The sequence below is a fragment of the Octodon degus genome, unplaced genomic scaffold (assembly GCF_000260255.1).
Source record: "Octodon degus isolate 3935 unplaced genomic scaffold, OctDeg1.0 scaffold00015, whole genome shotgun sequence".
Taxonomy (NCBI): domain Eukaryota; kingdom Metazoa; phylum Chordata; class Mammalia; order Rodentia; family Octodontidae; genus Octodon; species Octodon degus.
Genome location: NW_004524591.1, coordinates 16,275,846 through 16,293,484, shown reverse-complemented (window position 1 = coordinate 16,293,484; position 17,639 = coordinate 16,275,846). Strand labels below are relative to the sequence as shown.

The following is a 17,639-nucleotide window of genomic DNA, read 5'->3' as shown; positions in this document are numbered from 1 at the left end:
GCGCGGGCCGCGGGGCGCCGCAGCCAACAGGCGGCCGAGGGTGCAGCGGCGGGAGCGCCACCGCGGGCGGGTGGGGGGCAAAGCTATAAAGAAGGCCCCGAGGTAAGAAACTAGAAAAACACAACCACAAGTTATGCCCGTGCTGTGCCTCTCGCAGCAAAGACAAGCGGCCTGGGGTTTTGGATGAATCTACTCTGCTCGCCGGGGGAGAAAGGGTATTTTCCTCTTTAGCATAAACTATTTGCATCGCGTCTTTGACCAGAGTTTAAATTCAGCAGAAAATTGTAGCTGATTTTATTTTTTCTTTTTAATTTCTTTTTTTTTTTTTTTTTTTTTTTTTCTTCATCTTTTGCAAAAAAAGTCTCTGGAATTTTAAAGAGAAAAGGTCATTAACTACCACAGTTCGCGCTGCTAAAATAAATGAGTGTTCAATGCACTGTTCCTAACAAGGATCTAGAAGTTTCCAGCAAGAGTGAAGAGCAGTTGTGTCCGATTTAAAGGGACAATGGTGACTCGTTTGTAAGATGCATTTTGCAAAGAATAGAGCCAGAGTCCTTTGTAAATATATCAAATTGTAAAGAAATGGTTTCTTATTTACATCCTAAATTTTTTGAACTCAACTCCACTCTTAAAATGTGTTAATGTCTTATGAGCTTTATTTACAAAAAAATTATATCTGTTTTGAATGTGAACTTGCAATAACTAATTTCAGCATTTTGTATTTGAAAATGTGTTCATATTTTACAAAGTAAGATCTGTATTCCAAAGCAAAACTGCATTGAAATAAATTGTTTCCTCTGTTGAAAAGATGCTGTATTGTATTATTCATCGGATACCAATCTGATTTAAATATTAAGAAGGAGACTTTGGAAACAATAAGCTATTGTTATTTTTGTCTTAAGATTTTAGAATCCTTTCATGAAAAAGGGGCATCCTTCACAGCTCAAATACTGAAAACCTTATTGGTACCACAGTAACTCGATAGTGACAAATCCTTAAGGTATCAAACATCCAAACTGAATTCAAAACAATATCCAGTTGTTGAATATAATGTTAACTGTGGTCAGGTGAACGAGTTTGTTGAAATTCTTAATTGTGATATAAAAGAATTTTCATTCTTTTGCTTTTCTATGCATACCACTTGTTGTATAGAATGATTCACTAAAATTTGAAGGAGGCTTGGAAGGATCTGGCAGATATTTCGTAGCTAAAGGAACAATAACTGCTTAAGGACATAAACATTTGTAGCTTTCCCTCATAATTTTTAAAACATGCAGTTTTAACTAGAATTAAATCGCTCTCTTCCAAGTGAGACTTTAAAACAAGGCTTAAGTAACAGGTTATTGGCTTTCATTGTAGATCCCTTGGGTTATATATAAAGCCAGTTCTAAAACAAAACATGTAAGCCTGCTTTATGGGTAAAGCCTGCCCTTTCAGAACTAGTCAGGGTAATACAATTTCAATGTATATAAAAAGGCATCCACGATTGAAATTCTATAAATTTAAGTCACATTAAAAATAGTGTTAAACATCTCTTCATACATAATTATTTTCTTTTCCTAAAGACAGCTTTGAAAAATATGCTAGAGAAAAATAAGAAAACAAAGCAACCACTGAAAGCTAAAGTTCATCTAAATATCTCAGCTGCAAGAAATCAGTTTTATACCAGTGGGTAAATATGTATGACTAAAGAGAATATTAAAAAGTTCCTCCGAAGTTCTCATTTAAAAACTTAACAATAATTTTAAAACACACTGAATTTACATCTAAGTTAAAAAAAATGTTAAGTAAAATAAGTACACAACAAGGATGATATTTTACTTGTTTAATGGGAACACAATGAGCGCGTGAAGTCTGCATCCCGCACATGAGTCCATACTTCATTTGATGGCTGTGTTACATCGTTTAAAAATAATATGACAACTGGTAGCACAATATATGCTTTTCAAAATGCTGTGAAAGAGCAGTAGTGTCAATTCAAATGCGTACTGGTGAGAAGCTGGACTGCCCTGGAGCTTCGTGGCATATGTGGTGTGGCAGCAAAGTTCCTAATTGGTTTTTACCCCCCTGCATTAAAACAATGATAAAAGTCTTAGATGATAAAATCATAGAATGTAAAGTATGTTAAACCAACATTCTACAACATTTTAATGAGGTTTTAGATCAGAAAAGGAGAAGTTAAATCATTCTTAATCTAAATTACTTCTGCTGGATCTTAGTTTTCTGTTTTTTTGTTGTTCTTCGAAACAGGCACTTAGAATACTTTCAATACTATCATAATTTTTAAACTCTCAGTTAAAATAAAAAGGTGACTTCTGTAGCAGCCTTTGTTCCCATTTAATAGGTAACATTAAAGCAACAAGTTATCCCAGCTGCTTGAAAATATCTGCCCATTAGATTCATAGAGATACTTTGTACTATTCAATCAGGAGGAAACTTGGAAAAATGCTGCCTCATCTGAAATTTGAAGTTCAAAGTAGTTTATCTAAGGCATTTTATCTCTGGGCCACACGTGCATATACAGACATTTTATTAAAATATCAACCTTCATTGGTGCCAAAAAAGAAAAGCCTTTTTAAAAATGAATGATGCACTCTGAAATTGGCAAGTTGACATCCTTTTCAAAATGATGGGAATGTTTATTCATAAAATTAAATTTAGTAATTTTCGTAAGATCCTCCTTCTGACGTGAGTAGTAAGAAGCCATCACTGATAATGAAAGTTACGTAGTGACTAGAAATTACATTGGTCAGAGAATAAATCATTAACCTGTAATTCTACTGACACGATAATAATAAAACCAAATGATTTGGTTTCAGAAACCATTTCTTTAAGCTGATTTTAGACAATGAAAATGCATTCTTGGTGTACATACTGCAAACATAAGTAAAATGGCTAGCACTATTTCTGTTTTCATTAAGATGTAAGCATTATCTTAATACATCTTTATTCATAAGATACATTTTCCATCACAGGGTAAAACACAATACTTGAAAGATTAATTACTCTTAAATATTTCAGTGTTTTGCCAGTGCAGAGAAGGTATCTACAGAATACCTGCCCCATGTCCGAGGCAGTCTGGTCCACGCTCTTCTCCTCACAGTGGCCAACATCACACATGCGGCGTTTACAGTAACTGCCCCCTTGATACAGAAGGACTGCTCTAGCTGGATTTTAAATGCTACCTATATACTATCTTTTAGAGCTCAATAAAACCAGCTAGGGATTTTTTTTTACACATATAAAGCATTCACTGGAAGGCAGGATCTTGTTTACCAATAATATTTGGTGATAAAAGAAAGTATGGCATTCACAGGCTTTTAGCTTTATACAGAAGCTTGGGTAAAGTCAGACAGCGTAAAAACATGTACCACTAATAAAAGAAGCCACCGTGTTTAACAATTTAAATACGTAATACTGTGATAGTGAGCTTTAGGTAAGAATATATTATTAGCAGGCTTTCTTCTCTATGTATGACTGGACACCATTTGGTATTCCTAATATAGTAGCATTAGAATTCTTTTTCAAGATTCCTGTGGAGCTGTACTTATTTTATTTCCATGTGAACTGCAGTCATCACTACTGTGTCCGAGCCCAGAGGATGAACTGGAAAAGAAGAGAGGGGGAAAATAATAAAAAGAGGAAATTGGTTTTCACAACACACTCAAAGCCTGAGTAACAGAGGAGAACTTTAATTATCTCCAGTCACAAAGAGAGACAGGAAATTTGGACTTTTAATTAGCCATTTGGAGTGCAGTTGGATATTTTTTTAGCTAGATAATTTAAACGCGAATAATTCAAGTCTGACTAAATGAAAGTCACATAATCAGAATGCAGATAATTGAATTTCTACTGCATTCATTAATTCAGCGTGGAGGTGTGTGTGAAGACTGCTATGATGAGCTGTCACAGCTCAATAAAATCTCAGTCAATTAATTTTTTCATTATCTTAGTATTACATCAACAAAAAGCAAAGTACGGGCATATTTCTGTACACATGCATATGGGCATGATGTGTTATATAAATACATACACATTACATCAAAATGCAAGGAAATACCTTTCTGAATCATAATCTACATCGTTTTCTTTCTTTCCTCCTTCGTCTTCTTCAGGGAAGCGTCTGTTCATTAAGGCAAACTTGTGAATGGCTTCTTCCACTGAGTATTTGGTCTGCCCAGAAACACAGGCCTCGATGTCCTCAGAGTTCAGGTGGCTCTGCAGGAAGAGGTGAAGGCTGCTGTCGGAAAGCAAGAGCGCATTCTGGAGGACTCTAGTGTGAGAAAGACGGGAAGAAGAATCAGTGAGCAGGACGGTCCGATAACCAGGAGACCTCAGAAATGTGCCGCAGAAGTCATTTTTCTACTAGGCTAAACTTTGCGTCAATTATGGGCTCTGCCCATTAAAGGGATGAAGCATATGTTAACTTTTACTCAATTATTTAGAAATTTAGGTGAGTAAAAACGTGGAGCTAATAGTTAAGAACATCTGTTAAAAGAATAACTTGAAGGACATTTCTTCCATTTAACCATCTGTTATGACCATGTGGATTAATTATGGGAATATTTTGCTTATACAGTCATAGAAATTTATTCTACTTTTAAAAATTTACTGCCAACAGCTTGTCAATTCAGTGATCTTTATTGGGCAGGCTGTCATGAAACATCAAAACTTTTAACTACTATTAAAAAGTATATCAAGACATGGTCAACATTTTTCAACATGTTTTACCTTTACAAATATTACAAGTATGCTTATGTATAGAAGTATTGTTTACTGGGAGCTCAGTTGAGAGGTGACTTTTTTATGTAAGGTTACTAGAAATTTCTCCAGAGTCTTCAGCAGTATGGCATCTCTGTTTTCAAATTGAGCAACCAAATAAAAATCACCACAGCAAATTTTGCCCTATGTCACTAAAATATAATAATTGGGTGACATACATTGGTCATCCCACATAAAAAGATTAAAGTTTGTGAAAGATTAAAGAATGGTATAAATTTTAACTTTATGCACCAGACCTAGATGGAGGATTAAAAAAAAATACCCTGTAGCAAAAACCTGCATATGCTTAAACTCAAATAACCAGTGAATGTGTTTTTTCTAAAATCCATGTCGTAGAGTAGAAAATCAAGTCAAAGTTATCCTTACATTTAAATAAAACTGGTTTTATCTTTTTAGCAAAATTTTTGATATGTAATCATTTATCCCATTAACTGGTCTGTAATGATATAACAGAAAACACTAAAACCAGATGTAGAAGATGAAACTAGAACAACTGAAGCCCATGTGTGATTTTGCCTCACATGGGATTTTTTGTATAGACATCTATGAAAAATAGATAACATTTCAAAGCAAATTAATTTTACCTTATATTTTGCATCTTTCAACAAGTAATTCAAAAGTAAGTCATTTCTGACTATTTATAAATTTAGTAAACCTCCAGAGTCATTAGGATACCTAGTCTTTCTCTTCAAAATAATTATTTTCTCAGGAAGACAAATGACTGTGATTGCACATCTCGAAACTAAACTCTTTCCGGCTCCTTTGTTTTGATAGGCTTATAATAGTTTGAGAAAATATTCTTTACTGGTCTGCTAAAAGGAAAAGGGAAACCTTTGTGCTTTGTAAAAGAGAAAAGTCTCAAGCAAAGCAACTAAATATTTGCTCTCTGCCCTGAGTTCTTCTGGCAGATGACCGTGTCACGTGATAAGATTAACTTACCCAGTGCAAGTCCCCAAGTAGTAAATCCATTTTACTACTCTTCAAGATTTATTTTCTGCACTTACAAATGTTTACCTTTCTTGTTTTAAATACTTCAAATTAAAGAAAGAGTTAGATAGCAAAGAGGGCAGCCACCTCCTAACATGAACCTGGAGGGCCAGCCAAGGAGTTGGAGCGGAGCATTTCCTGTGGCCTCCTGCCGGTAGTTTTATGCCAGCCCCGGGACAAGTGACTGCTCGTAGGATTATACTCACTGCTTTGTTTCTGTTGGAAATGTGTTTTATTTCCTTTATGAAATAATGGGTAATCTTTAAAATTGATTTTAGATGGTTTGAGGCATTACACCACAAAAATAATGAGCACTAATGCCAATGATATTGGACACAAATTCATTTTAGCTTTATTTCACGTCTAAAGCAATTCTACGAAGCCTTGAACTGCTCACGTGCTGTTATTAACCTGCTAGTAACCTAACACATGGGTACAGAAAACAAAAGTGATCGGTGCCCAGGTTGATCGGGACCTCAAGGCTACTGTCCTTTTTCTTGAGCTATAATTCAATTTCCAATTTTACTGTACATTAGACTCATTATTTCCCTGTTTTCTGTTTAATACTGCCACCTGGAGGACACACAAATAAAAAGAGAGGGAGACGGCCCACCCCATTCCCAGTGGTGAAGAGGAAAAAGGAGTAGGCTGGGAAGGGAATGTCCCCGTAGAACACGCACACAGGTCCAGAGGTCGGAAACACTGCGTCTGCCGGGCACGGCTTGGGGTTTTAGAATTTTTTTCTGTTTTACTGGCTGCACTATGCCACAAGCTTCATGGGTATGGGTTTTAAATTAAGAATTTCAAATGTATTTTAAAAAAACAACAGACATTTCATAGTGAAATTTAAAATGGAAAATTTGGAATATTTTCCAGCCTGGTTGTAATGCCATTTGACTCAAATCTGGTTTCCCATCTATCCGGGGGCTTGCCTGCTACCATCATCCCCAATCTTATTTTTCCTTGAGTCAGATTTGTGCTACCTTTTCCACAAACAAATCTAATAGCAGAAAATCAACTTCAAACTTAATATAAAGAGCACTTTGTAAAACGGTCAATAAAATGTCATTGTTAGAGGCCTCCATAAAAATAAATGTATATGATTTTCAAGCCTTATATAAAAGGAAACAAAAAACAGTCATTAGAAGTGTAAAGGAATTTCTGAAAAGATATTTATGACATGAGACAAGTTACTTCTTCACAATAACTTTAAACAAAGCAAAATCAACATTTTTCATGAATTGGTCCCAGCTGAAAATCTGGGTTTTTTTCAACGTGATATGAGTAAGCGAACTATACGGCGGCTCACATGTGGCTACACAAGATCATTTCCTCTTAACTAAGGATGTCCTAGGTCTACTGAACCCTACAGACAGTAACTAAATGCAGCCACCTAGTGTGGAAGGCTAGCAGCTTGCTTGACGTAAGGAAAAAAAAAAAAAAAACAGCCCTTTTACCTCTTACAATGAGAAAAAAACTATAACGTAAAAATGGACAAATCTTCATTGAAGATATTCATGGTCTGTGCTGTGGTGCCCTCTACTGAACACAGACACTTATTTTTTTAAAATGTGTGTGTGTGTGTGTGTGTGTGTGTGTGTCTGTGTGTGTGTCTGTGTGTGTCTGTGTGTCTGTGTAAAACTAGCTATAGTGCTTCCATGGTAGTCTTTTATGAAAAAAAAAAAATTTAAAGCCTACAAATATAAGAAATACAAAAACACAATGTGGAAGTCTAAATTGTAGTATGAACATAGTTACTTTTACAGGACGCATGCAGTGAAGAAACCAAGCCAGATATCAATTCAATCTAAAACATCAGTAGGAAGTACATTATCCATAGTTGAAAATTTACTTAGCAGGTAAATTCTTAGTCTGCAACTCTGTTGTTCTATAACTATTACAAGTGACTTTCAAGTTATAGTTAGAGAAAGGAATACAAAAGGAAGATTGTAGTCCAGATGGAAAAAATATGAACGTATTTGAAAAATCTGATTATCATATTAAATTTTACTTTAAGTAAAGAATTCTTCTAGTTATAAACTTGTCAGTTCAAGGAATTAATACAGTACCTCCTACTTTCCTATAATTTCCTTTTATATAAAACTAAGATAATACCTAACTCCTAAGGCTATTAAATACTAGGATATAATATGTGAAATAGCAAACATGTAGCAAGTGCTGAATAAATGGTATATTCACTTGGCCAAATAAACAATTTTTTTAACTTCTCAAAGATCATCCTAAATACGTACTTTGCTATTAATATGTATTAGTTTTTAATGACCTGAAAATGAAAAATATATATTTCACATTATATATAAATATGCAAAGACATTTTGATTTCATGGAGTCTGAACATATACATAGGGCTTCAGGTTCAAAAATTCAAAGCTTACATAAAAACTAGATTTCTAAAATACATGCTTGGGCCGACCAAATAACTCAGCGAATTAAAGCACCTGCAAGCAGGTCCAGGGACTGGGGGTTCGATCCCCAGGCCTGCTGTGCTGGCCCCGCCCCTCGGGGACACTGATGGCAATTGAGATTGGGCATGGTGGTGCGTGCCTGTAATCCCAGCTCTTGGGAGGCTGTAAACAGGAGAATCACTATGAATGTGATCTAGTAGTGAGACCCTGAACACCCTGTAGACTCTTCCATGAAATACAGAAAATAAAGTAAAATAAAATAAACTACATGCCCAAAGTCTGTAACACAAGTCTATCTCACATTCCAATGCTGTGATTCCTAAAGGTCCTCTATAAACAAGATACAAGCTATTGATGACCAATAGCACCAATGGCCCCTCAGAGAGCATCCAGTTGTGGTCAGGTACAGTGCTGAAGTGTACATCATGCCTGGCTTTCCTAAGTCAGCTCAGGAGCGGAAGAGGAATGGGGCCCCAGGGGCAAAGACACGAAAGGCTCCCACTATGTGTACGGAAACTGGACAAAGAACAGGAGAGCTGTGCGTTGGAATCTGAGGCACACAGAAAGGACAGGCCTCGGAGGTGAGGCCAGGTCTGAAGCCAACTGGGCAGTATTAGACTCCTACATCCTTTAGGTTCAAATCATGGAGAAGCACCAGCTTTCATTTTTAACATGAAACTAATTCATAGGCTGATGTTCTCATACTACTGAGGAGTAACACCCTAAGTTAGCTTCACCTCTGCTCCTTGATTTGATTTCTAGGTCATAGGGGCTGGGGCAATAGCTCAGTAGTTTAAGCACTTGCTCTGGTACTGAAAAAAAAAAAAAAAAAAAAAAAAAAAATTCCAGGTCATAATCCAGATCCAACTTCAATAAATCTAGCCATAGCCCTGATGTGTATGTAATGGTTCCCCATTAGAACAGAGGCTTTGAGGGGAGAAGGATTGGGCCCATTCTTGGTGGTCCTATGCCCTGATACACAGCCTGGCCTCGATTATCACTTGGCAAGTCTCCGTTGAATGCAGGACCACCACAGGATTTTCAGAGTGTGTAGCAGTCATCTGAACAACCACATCGGCAAGCCCAGCACTGTGTTATCCCACTCTACAGAAATACAGAGCAATTAAGGGATTCAAAAGAATTAAGTGATGTTTCCAAGATTGCATAACCAAAAAAAAAAAAAAAACAAGTAATCCAGAGCCAAGATTCCTGAGAGCTAGAACCCAGCTCCTCGTGAACTGAACTAGGATCCGTTATGACGTTAGCATCAAGGACAACTGCAAACAGCCAAACAACAAAATGAGCAAAAAACAACCTTCACACACATAATCCCACCATGCCCCAGGGGTCATCAGTTGTGGCAGAGCAACTGTGGATGGAAAGATTGTATTCCAAGCAATGAAGAGATTCCTAGTTAAAAACACATTCCCCGTTCTTAACTAGCGCTATAAATGCATTCTCATGCTGTCTTTTAACCTCAAACAAGGAAGACTCTTTATGAAGATGTACAGCTCCCCAGTGCTGGCTGGGACCAGGGGGCTTGCCACGCCTGCCCAGGCCTCTCTGGAAGTGGCCAGACCTAAGCTTCCCAGGGGCAGCATCTGGAGCGAGCACTGCTCTACAAACTTGGGCTGCAGGGCCACCTCCTAAGGGAGACGCCAGCCACCACCTGGGCCCCATAGAGACAGCAATTAAGACCGGAGCCGTCTCCACAGGGGAAGAGCAGAGAAAACTTGACTAGCTCTTTGTTCTGTGATGCTTACAACATCCAAAAGAAGCCCGCTGTAGTATTTTTGGAAGACCTAACTACTAATCAGTTTTTCAGGTCTCTTCTCGTATTTATTCCCCTGGCTTCTCTTCCTTTCCCTCTCCTCCCTCAATTTATATGCCTGGCTTTCTGTACGCCTCCATGACCCATTCAAAGGAAAGGCAGTATGTCAGTGTAATGGAAGTAAATATTAATATTCATAGGCATACTTAATATCCAGACCCTTTATGAGTGAGCCATATGGGGAGAGGGCAGTATATTATTTCAGGCTTGCTCTAGGGTCCTATTTAGTGAACTTGAAAGGAGATGATTTTAGATCTTGAAGCCACTAGAAAAAGAACAAATACTTAGAGGAGTCCAGGTCCTGCTACTAAGCAGCAGTCACATGGCTCAGCCTATTTCCTTATCTATAAAAATAAGAAGTTAGAAAAATAAACTCAAAGCTATTTCATGTCTGCATGTGTTCAGATAATGTTGGTGTAGGGCTAGGGGCATAGCTCTGTGGTGCTTGCCTAGCATGTATGAGGCCGTGGGTCTGATCCCCAGCACTCCAAAACGTAAGTAACAGCCAACATTTAGACACTCTGGGGCTGGGGAGATAGCTCAGTAGAATAAGCGCTTACCTGGCAAGCACAAGGCCCTGAGTTCAATGACCAGTAACCGCAAAAAAAATGCAAATAAATAAATAAATAGACACTCTGTGCCAGCCACACTGTATTCCTGTGGGTGCCTCATACTCATTGGCCCATTTAATCCTCTCTCCACCTTAGGAGGCAGGTCCTACTATGACCTCATGTTACAAATGAGAAAGCACAGCACAGAAGAGGTAAAAGATTTGCCCGAGGCCTCGGCCAACAGGGGCACAGCCAGGATCTGAACCCAGTGAGCCAAGCCTCAGAGTCACCGTGCAAGCAGTGTGACCAGCCTCCTGTGCGACAGGCCTTCTGGCTTGCAGAGAGTGAGACAAAGGGATATCCTCCGAGCGTGTATTCAAGCAGCTCTAATGGAAGTACCCTCCTTCCCTGAGTATTCTGGAATTAAAAACTGAGACTGTTCAAAAGCCACCAAAACTCCTTTACACACATTCTCTGAGAAGGGAAGAATTAAGCCCTTCGCGTGGAGGAGCTCTGAAGGGTATTATAAGCAGCCTGTTGTGAAGACCATTTCGGTCTGTCAAATCCTAAATGCTGTGACTGAAGATAGTTTTTAAGAAAAGCCTTTGTCTAAGAAGGCCCATTTGTTTCCTGGTAAATTTTACTTTTGTCAGCTGAACTCCCAAAGAATCTGCATCTTCTTTTATATCTTGAGAGACCATATATCTTCCCCATTGACTTAATTTTTCATTGTTTTCTAGAAAAATCAGTCCCAAATATGTACCACACGATCTGGGCCACAAGATGGCACTCTAATGCAGGAAATGAATTTCCAGGCGATGCTAACAGTCAGGAGTCCTGAGGCAGGAGAGTCCCCCTGGAGAGACACCACCCCACCCCCACCCCACGCCCACACCCACCCCGGCTCTCACAGAGCTCTACTGTCACACTGCAGTCTGGCCACAGAGGTTCTGTTCACTCACTTTCTGAGGAAATCTTCCAAACCCTGACGACGCTGATCAACGTGCTGGCGATTGTTCATGTTGAAAAACAGGTTTTTAGATGGAAGTTCTGGCAGTTGCCTTATGAGAAAGAAAAACAAGACTTTTTTTTAATTACCAAGAAGTCCCTAAGTGAAAGCAATTTATGCATGATAATAATTACTCCACTGCTATTGTAGAACTACTATATAAGGCATGTTGAAATCAATTACAGTCTCTTAAAGAAAAGCCCGTGTTTAAATTTCTAAGGCCTTTCACAGTCACTGTCCCTAAAAGTTGGTAAAATTCAGGTGATAAATTTTAGAATCAGAGGCAGTAGCCACAAAACTAACTAAAACAATACCTTGCAGTCAAGAAGTCAATCTAGGGCTGGTGAGATGGTTCAGTGGTCTAAAGCACCTACTTGGAACAAGCTTAGCAAAGCACAGGGACTGCGGTTTGATCCCCCAGCACCACATGCCAGCCAGCCCCGCCCCCTGGTGGGCTGAGCTGGCCACACACACACACACACAAATAAATAAAATAAAATAAAATAAATATATATATATATATATATATATATATATATATGAACACAATCTACAAAATCTCATATTATATTTATGATTTTGGGGTTTTTTTTCTTTTTTTAATGCATTTGGTACAGGGTCTCACTACACAGCTCGGACTCGTAGTGACCTTCCTGTTTCAGCCTCCCCAGTGCTGGGATTACAGGCGTGCGCCACCACACCTGGTCTGGGGGCAGGCTCAGCGCGCCCAGGGGCGGGATCAGCAGGGCAAGTGATGCTAGGGATTGAATTTACTTATAATGTATATCAATGTTTAACTATCGATGGTCGTGATAACGTCTCCTGAGTACAGTCTGAGGAGCGTCACTTACACGAGCAGGGCGTTACTCTGCAGTCGCTGTCTCAGCCACACGAACTCCCTGTATCTTCTCCGTACACAGGACGTCTTCATTGTAAAGCACATGCTGTTAGTCTGTACACAAAAAAGAACAAACAAGCCTCATCTGGGGGGACAGGCTTTCCTTCCATCAGCAGCACATAACAGGATTCCAATATTCGCTCTAAATAAAATGGAAAGCACCAAAAGTACATTTACACGTACACTAGCATTCTGAAACCCTGCACAGAACTCCCCAACATCTCAGCCCTGAAGACAGCTGGAATGGCAGGAACAAACGGCGGCACAGCCCTGCCACACCCTGGGTCCTGAGGAGCTATTCCTCATCTAACTATGAATATCACTTTCAAGGATGAATCGTGAAAAATAAATCTGAAACTTCGAAGACAGAACTCAAGGTTATTCACTGCATTTTTTGTGTGTGGGTACCGGGAATCAAACTTAAGAACCTGCACTTGTCAGGCAGGCATCGGGCCACTGAGCTACATCCCCAGTCCCATCCACTGCACTTTATGGTAGTCTTTTTTTTTTTTTTTTTTTTTTTTTTTTAATTTGGTACAGGGTCTCACTATGCAGTTCAGAGTTGTAGTAATCCTCCTGTTTCAGCCTCCCTAGCGCTGGGATTACAGGTGTGCACCACCACACCCGGTTTCCATGGCCAGCACAGCATTCAGTACCAGGGATCAAACCCAGGTCCTTGTGCTTGCTTAGACTGCTGAGCTACCTCCTTAGCCCATCCACTGCATTTTTTTAATTAATTAATTTATTTATTTGTGTGTGTGTGTATCTGTGTGTGGCCAGCTCAGCCCACCAGAAGGCAGGGCTGGCTGGCATGTGGTGCTGGGGGATGGAACCGAGGTCCCTCTGCTTTGTTAAGCTTGTTCTAGGTAGGTGCTTTAGACCACTGAGCCATCTCACCAGCCCTCATCCACTGCATTTTAACACCATCTATACTGATGGAAGAGTCTCTAGGACAGACAGCTGCCCATGGCTCTTTGCTACCCCTCAGAAGTCTTCTCCTCAACATGACTGTCCCTACTACAGATCATGGCAGTCACAAGGAGTCCTGAAGTCACTGCTCACCTGAAGAACAGCATTTCTCTCCTCTCTCAGCTGGGACACGACGGTAGAACAGGGGTGAATTGTGGATATGAAAGCCAGAAGGTTGCAAGAGCAACAGCAAGCACTTGGTAAACAGTATTCATTAATATTATTAGTTATGACTGTTGGATTCCCTGTAGCTACTCTGTGACAGAGTTGGAAAAATGCACTTCTAAGACATAATGCTTCTCCTTTGGTCAAACATAAGATGTGTAAATACTCTTCGAGTAAAATCAGAGACTGGCAAATATTTATGTCTTCCGGTCTAAAAATATAAGACGATCTCTACTATTTTTATGAAATTCTGTTGTGTAATCTTTATATTTGCCAAGTGAGAAACAAAATTTTTGCCACTAAGATTTGTATTATTTCAAAAATTATTCTTCCAATTAGTAAATTCAGTCATTTTTTTTGGGAAATCCAGTGAATGCGTGCATTAGTTCTTCAACTGTTCCCATGAAATGTGTGACACAGTTCCTGGTATTTCTGAAGTTCAAAAATCTTCAGGATGCAGAGAGGTTAAAAACCTCCCCTCCAGAGCAGCCAGTGCACTAAATCTATCCTTAATGATGTGGTAGCTAAACATGCTGCTAGGAGTCGCAGGCACAATAACCTTCTGGGGATTTCAGGCCTCATGTGCTCCAGGGGGATAACCCAGCAGGCTAAGTTACACCAGAATTAGTGCCCTAACGAGGCCGAGCAGGTGTCCTTAGTGTTTTCTCCCCAGAGTGCACTAGGCCACTGTAGGCCCTCCTGACCCCACCCACATGAGCTCAGTGAGGTTCAACCTCTTCAGTTGCTCTACTTGCTCTAAGCACTATGGATGTCCGTAGCAAATCAGCCACTTGACATCACCGGGTTAAGGTCTAGGTCTGAGCTCTTCTTTCACCAGACAGGCTCAAGACAACACAGATGGTAATCTACATAGCTCCCAGCTCTACTAGTCTAAAATTCCAAGTTAATATCAAGAATTCTAGGACCGGCCAGATCAGCGGATTAAGCACCTGCTTAGGCAGAGTGCAGTGGCCGGGGTTTGATCACTGGGCCTGCCATGCCAGCCCTGCCTGGGGGCCTGCTGCTACGGCAATTGAGACTGGGTGTGGTGGCACATGCCTATAATTCCAGCTCTTAGGAGCCTGAACACAAGAGGATCACTACAAGCCCAGTCTACATAGTGAGACACTGTAGGCCCTGTCCTAAAGACACACACAAAAACAAAAAGTCTAGAAAACAAAAAGAATTTTAAGATGGGTGCTACTCTTTTCTGTGAGGTTACTTTAAATGAGTTAAGCACCAGCTTCTCTGCCTGCAAACCCACTAAGCACAGCTTCCAACAGAGGCCATCTAGACCCCTCTAGCCCCACCGTCTGCTTCTAACTTCACAACAGGTGGACGCCTCTTCAGGATCGGACTGTGCTGAGACACTCACAGATGAAGTTCCTCTAAGGCTGTTTGTTTCTGCTAACCAAGCCCAGATTCACTGGCAACTTAGCATTGCGGATTCACTGGCAACTTAGCATTGCGGAGAGATGGCAGAATACCACCAAGTAATATCTGCACAGCTCTATTGTCTCCAGCTCTAGATAGAGATTTCTGGATTCATTTCATGTTATTTATTAGCAAAGAAGACTCTCATTATTTCTCTTTTTTTTTTTTTTTTTTTTTTGTTCCGAATGCCTTCAGGGAAGGTTTGGCTGGCTTGAGTTGTAGGGATTGAACCACAGCAACCTGAGGCTGACTGCTTTGTTGAAGCAGCCACTTAAAGAGCTGAGCTAAGGGGCAGGCCCCCCACATTATCTTTAAGAAAATTACATTTCAAGCCTCCTGTATAGTGAGTGCTACAGGTTCATAATTTCTGAGAGTAGCTAAAAGACAAGTACAGAGCTTCGTTTTATTTCACATGCTTATTCTTAAGTGCTTATAATACTCTACACAGAACACAGCTTTCATATAAGCTTATGAGTAAGACCAAAACAAAATAAAAACACAAAGCATATCCCAGGAATGGCCTATAATGTAATCATCATCATCATAAAAAAAATTCTGAGTTTTTACTTGGTTTATTTTCTAAACTTAAGGAATTTTTTTTTTTTTTTTTTTTTTTTTTTTCCGGAACTGGGGATTGAACTCAGGCCCTTGCGCTTGCCAGGCAAGCAATTATTCTACTGAGCCATCTACCCAGCCCCTAAACTAAGGAATCTTAAAAGAAAAAAAAGATCTTCCGACTATGCCTGGTTGACCGGTATACCAATGCAGGGATTTACAGCAGGAAATTAGCTACATTTTGCTTCAGATGTGTTACATCATCTCAGATAAATTCAGAGCCAGTTTCTGGCTCCCAAGAGAAGTCTAGATTAAATAAGATGGGAAAAGTGACTACCTTTAAGATCAAGGACCAATGAAGTATAGCTCACAGGCCTGTGCCAGCCTGCCGCCTGTTTTTGCAAATAGTTTTAGGAGGCTGGATCCTGCTCATTCTTTCATGTATTGTCTGGGGCTGCTCTTGGCTTCTGACAGAACTCAGTGCTACGACAGAGACATGTGGGCTCCAACACTGAACATTTTTCTTGCTTGGCCGGGTACAGAAAAAGCTTGCTGACCCTTGTTCAAGATGATTAGAGAGGGCCACACAGCACAAAAAATTATCCATGAGATTATGGTAGTATTTCAAACTAAGGTGTATCATTTCCAGCTGCCTCCTCCTTGTGCCATTACTCAAAATCTAGACTAAAGCAAATTAATTGCACATATTATTTCCTACTTTCTGATTCTACGTATAAAATGCCATATATCCTTTCACTTAGAACTCTACCTTCTGTCAAACTTTAGATTTATCAGACACTATAAAATCCAAGAATATGTTATAACATTATAAAAGTACCATTAGCAAGTTATAAATATTCTTTAAGCATAGATGTTAAATGTATTCACATCTTCACACATGAAGATAATAAACATTAAGACATTAATTTTAAAAAAGTATAAAGGTTTAAAATAAGTAGTTTTTTTTAAAAAAAAAAGAAATAAGTAGCTTTTCAATCCTAGGAACCATCTTACTGCTTCATTGAAGAAATAACCATTAGTACTATAATCATTCAAATTAAATTCTTTGAATTAGTTAAAACTTTTCAATTCTAAGTATATCATAGCATCCAATAACACATCTGCGACTGAAATGCCCTATCACCTCTACTGCATACTTACATGAATACATATCTCATAGTCGATGTAAGAATGCCAAAAGTCCTCCTTCTGGATCCTGGGATCTCGGACCCAGACACTCACAAATTCCTGCAAAGGCATCACAGACAAAGAGAACTTTCAGAATTGCAAGTCAGGCTGCAAGGGCAGGGGAAATGACGGGCCTAGAAAGAGCTGCGATGTGCTGCAGCTACTGTGGTCGCAATCCTTTCAAAAACAAGAAGTTCATGAATCAGGCACCATGGGCAAGTCCAGAAGACACTTTTGGCCACAAACGGAATTTTAAAATAACGAAAAACAGAGCTGGACATGCTAATTGGCTGTCAAATTGATGACTAATTTTGAATCATGAAAAATAAGTCCACAACATTTTCGCAAATTTTAAATGCAGTCATTTCTCACCTTCATTATCTCTAAAATGAAAACAGCAGTCCCTGCCTGGCAAACTGCCTTCTAGAAGACAAGGAAGGGGGACAAAGGCCATGTAGACAGGAAGCCACGAGAGGTGAAACTGGCTGTGTGTACAGAGCCCAGCCTTGTGACAACATGCAGCGGGAACTTCGCAACAGAAAGATACATGGGCCCCTTCTTTCAAGCCATAATTTTCTATTTTAAAAATATTTCTCAAATATTACATCATTTGATCTTCATATCTTCATGTTTCAGTTAATGTTAGAGATGTTTTAAAAAACATACATAGTGGATACTTTCTGTTCTTTTTTAAAGAAAGTAAGATTAGGGGAAAAGAGGTAACATTGAACACCTATGCATATGCCTAATAAGTTGTTCTTTTCTCAGTTGTGCTCCAAACTTTCTGATCAAGAAGATTCTGGAGCCACAGAGAAATGTGTTCGAGGATCTAAAGTGAGCCTGG

The 17,639-nt window shown here is 39.3% G+C and overlaps 1 protein-coding gene across 7 annotated transcripts in view; it reads right to left on the bottom strand.

The window, feature by feature from the left end:
• Nucleotides 1–1,810: 1,810 nt before the first annotated feature.
• The window catches only part of Snx10 (sorting nexin 10), a 59,230-nt gene continuing 43,401 nt past the window's right edge, over nt 1,811–17,639 (bottom strand). For all 7 annotated transcript variants that reach the window (XM_023709975.1, XM_023709972.1, XM_004626479.3 and 4 more), the window contains 5 exons: nt 16,769–16,855; nt 12,438–12,538; nt 11,540–11,638; nt 4,061–4,273; nt 1,811–3,606 (listed from right to left, as the gene is read on the bottom strand). In XM_023709975.1, coding sequence (XP_023565743.1) covers nt 3,525–3,606; nt 4,061–4,273; nt 11,540–11,638; nt 12,438–12,538; nt 16,769–16,855 — 582 coding nt within the window. In that variant the 3' untranslated portion in view covers nt 1,811–3,524. The remainder of the gene's footprint in view (nt 3,607–4,060; nt 4,274–11,539; nt 11,639–12,437; nt 12,539–16,768; nt 16,856–17,639) is intronic.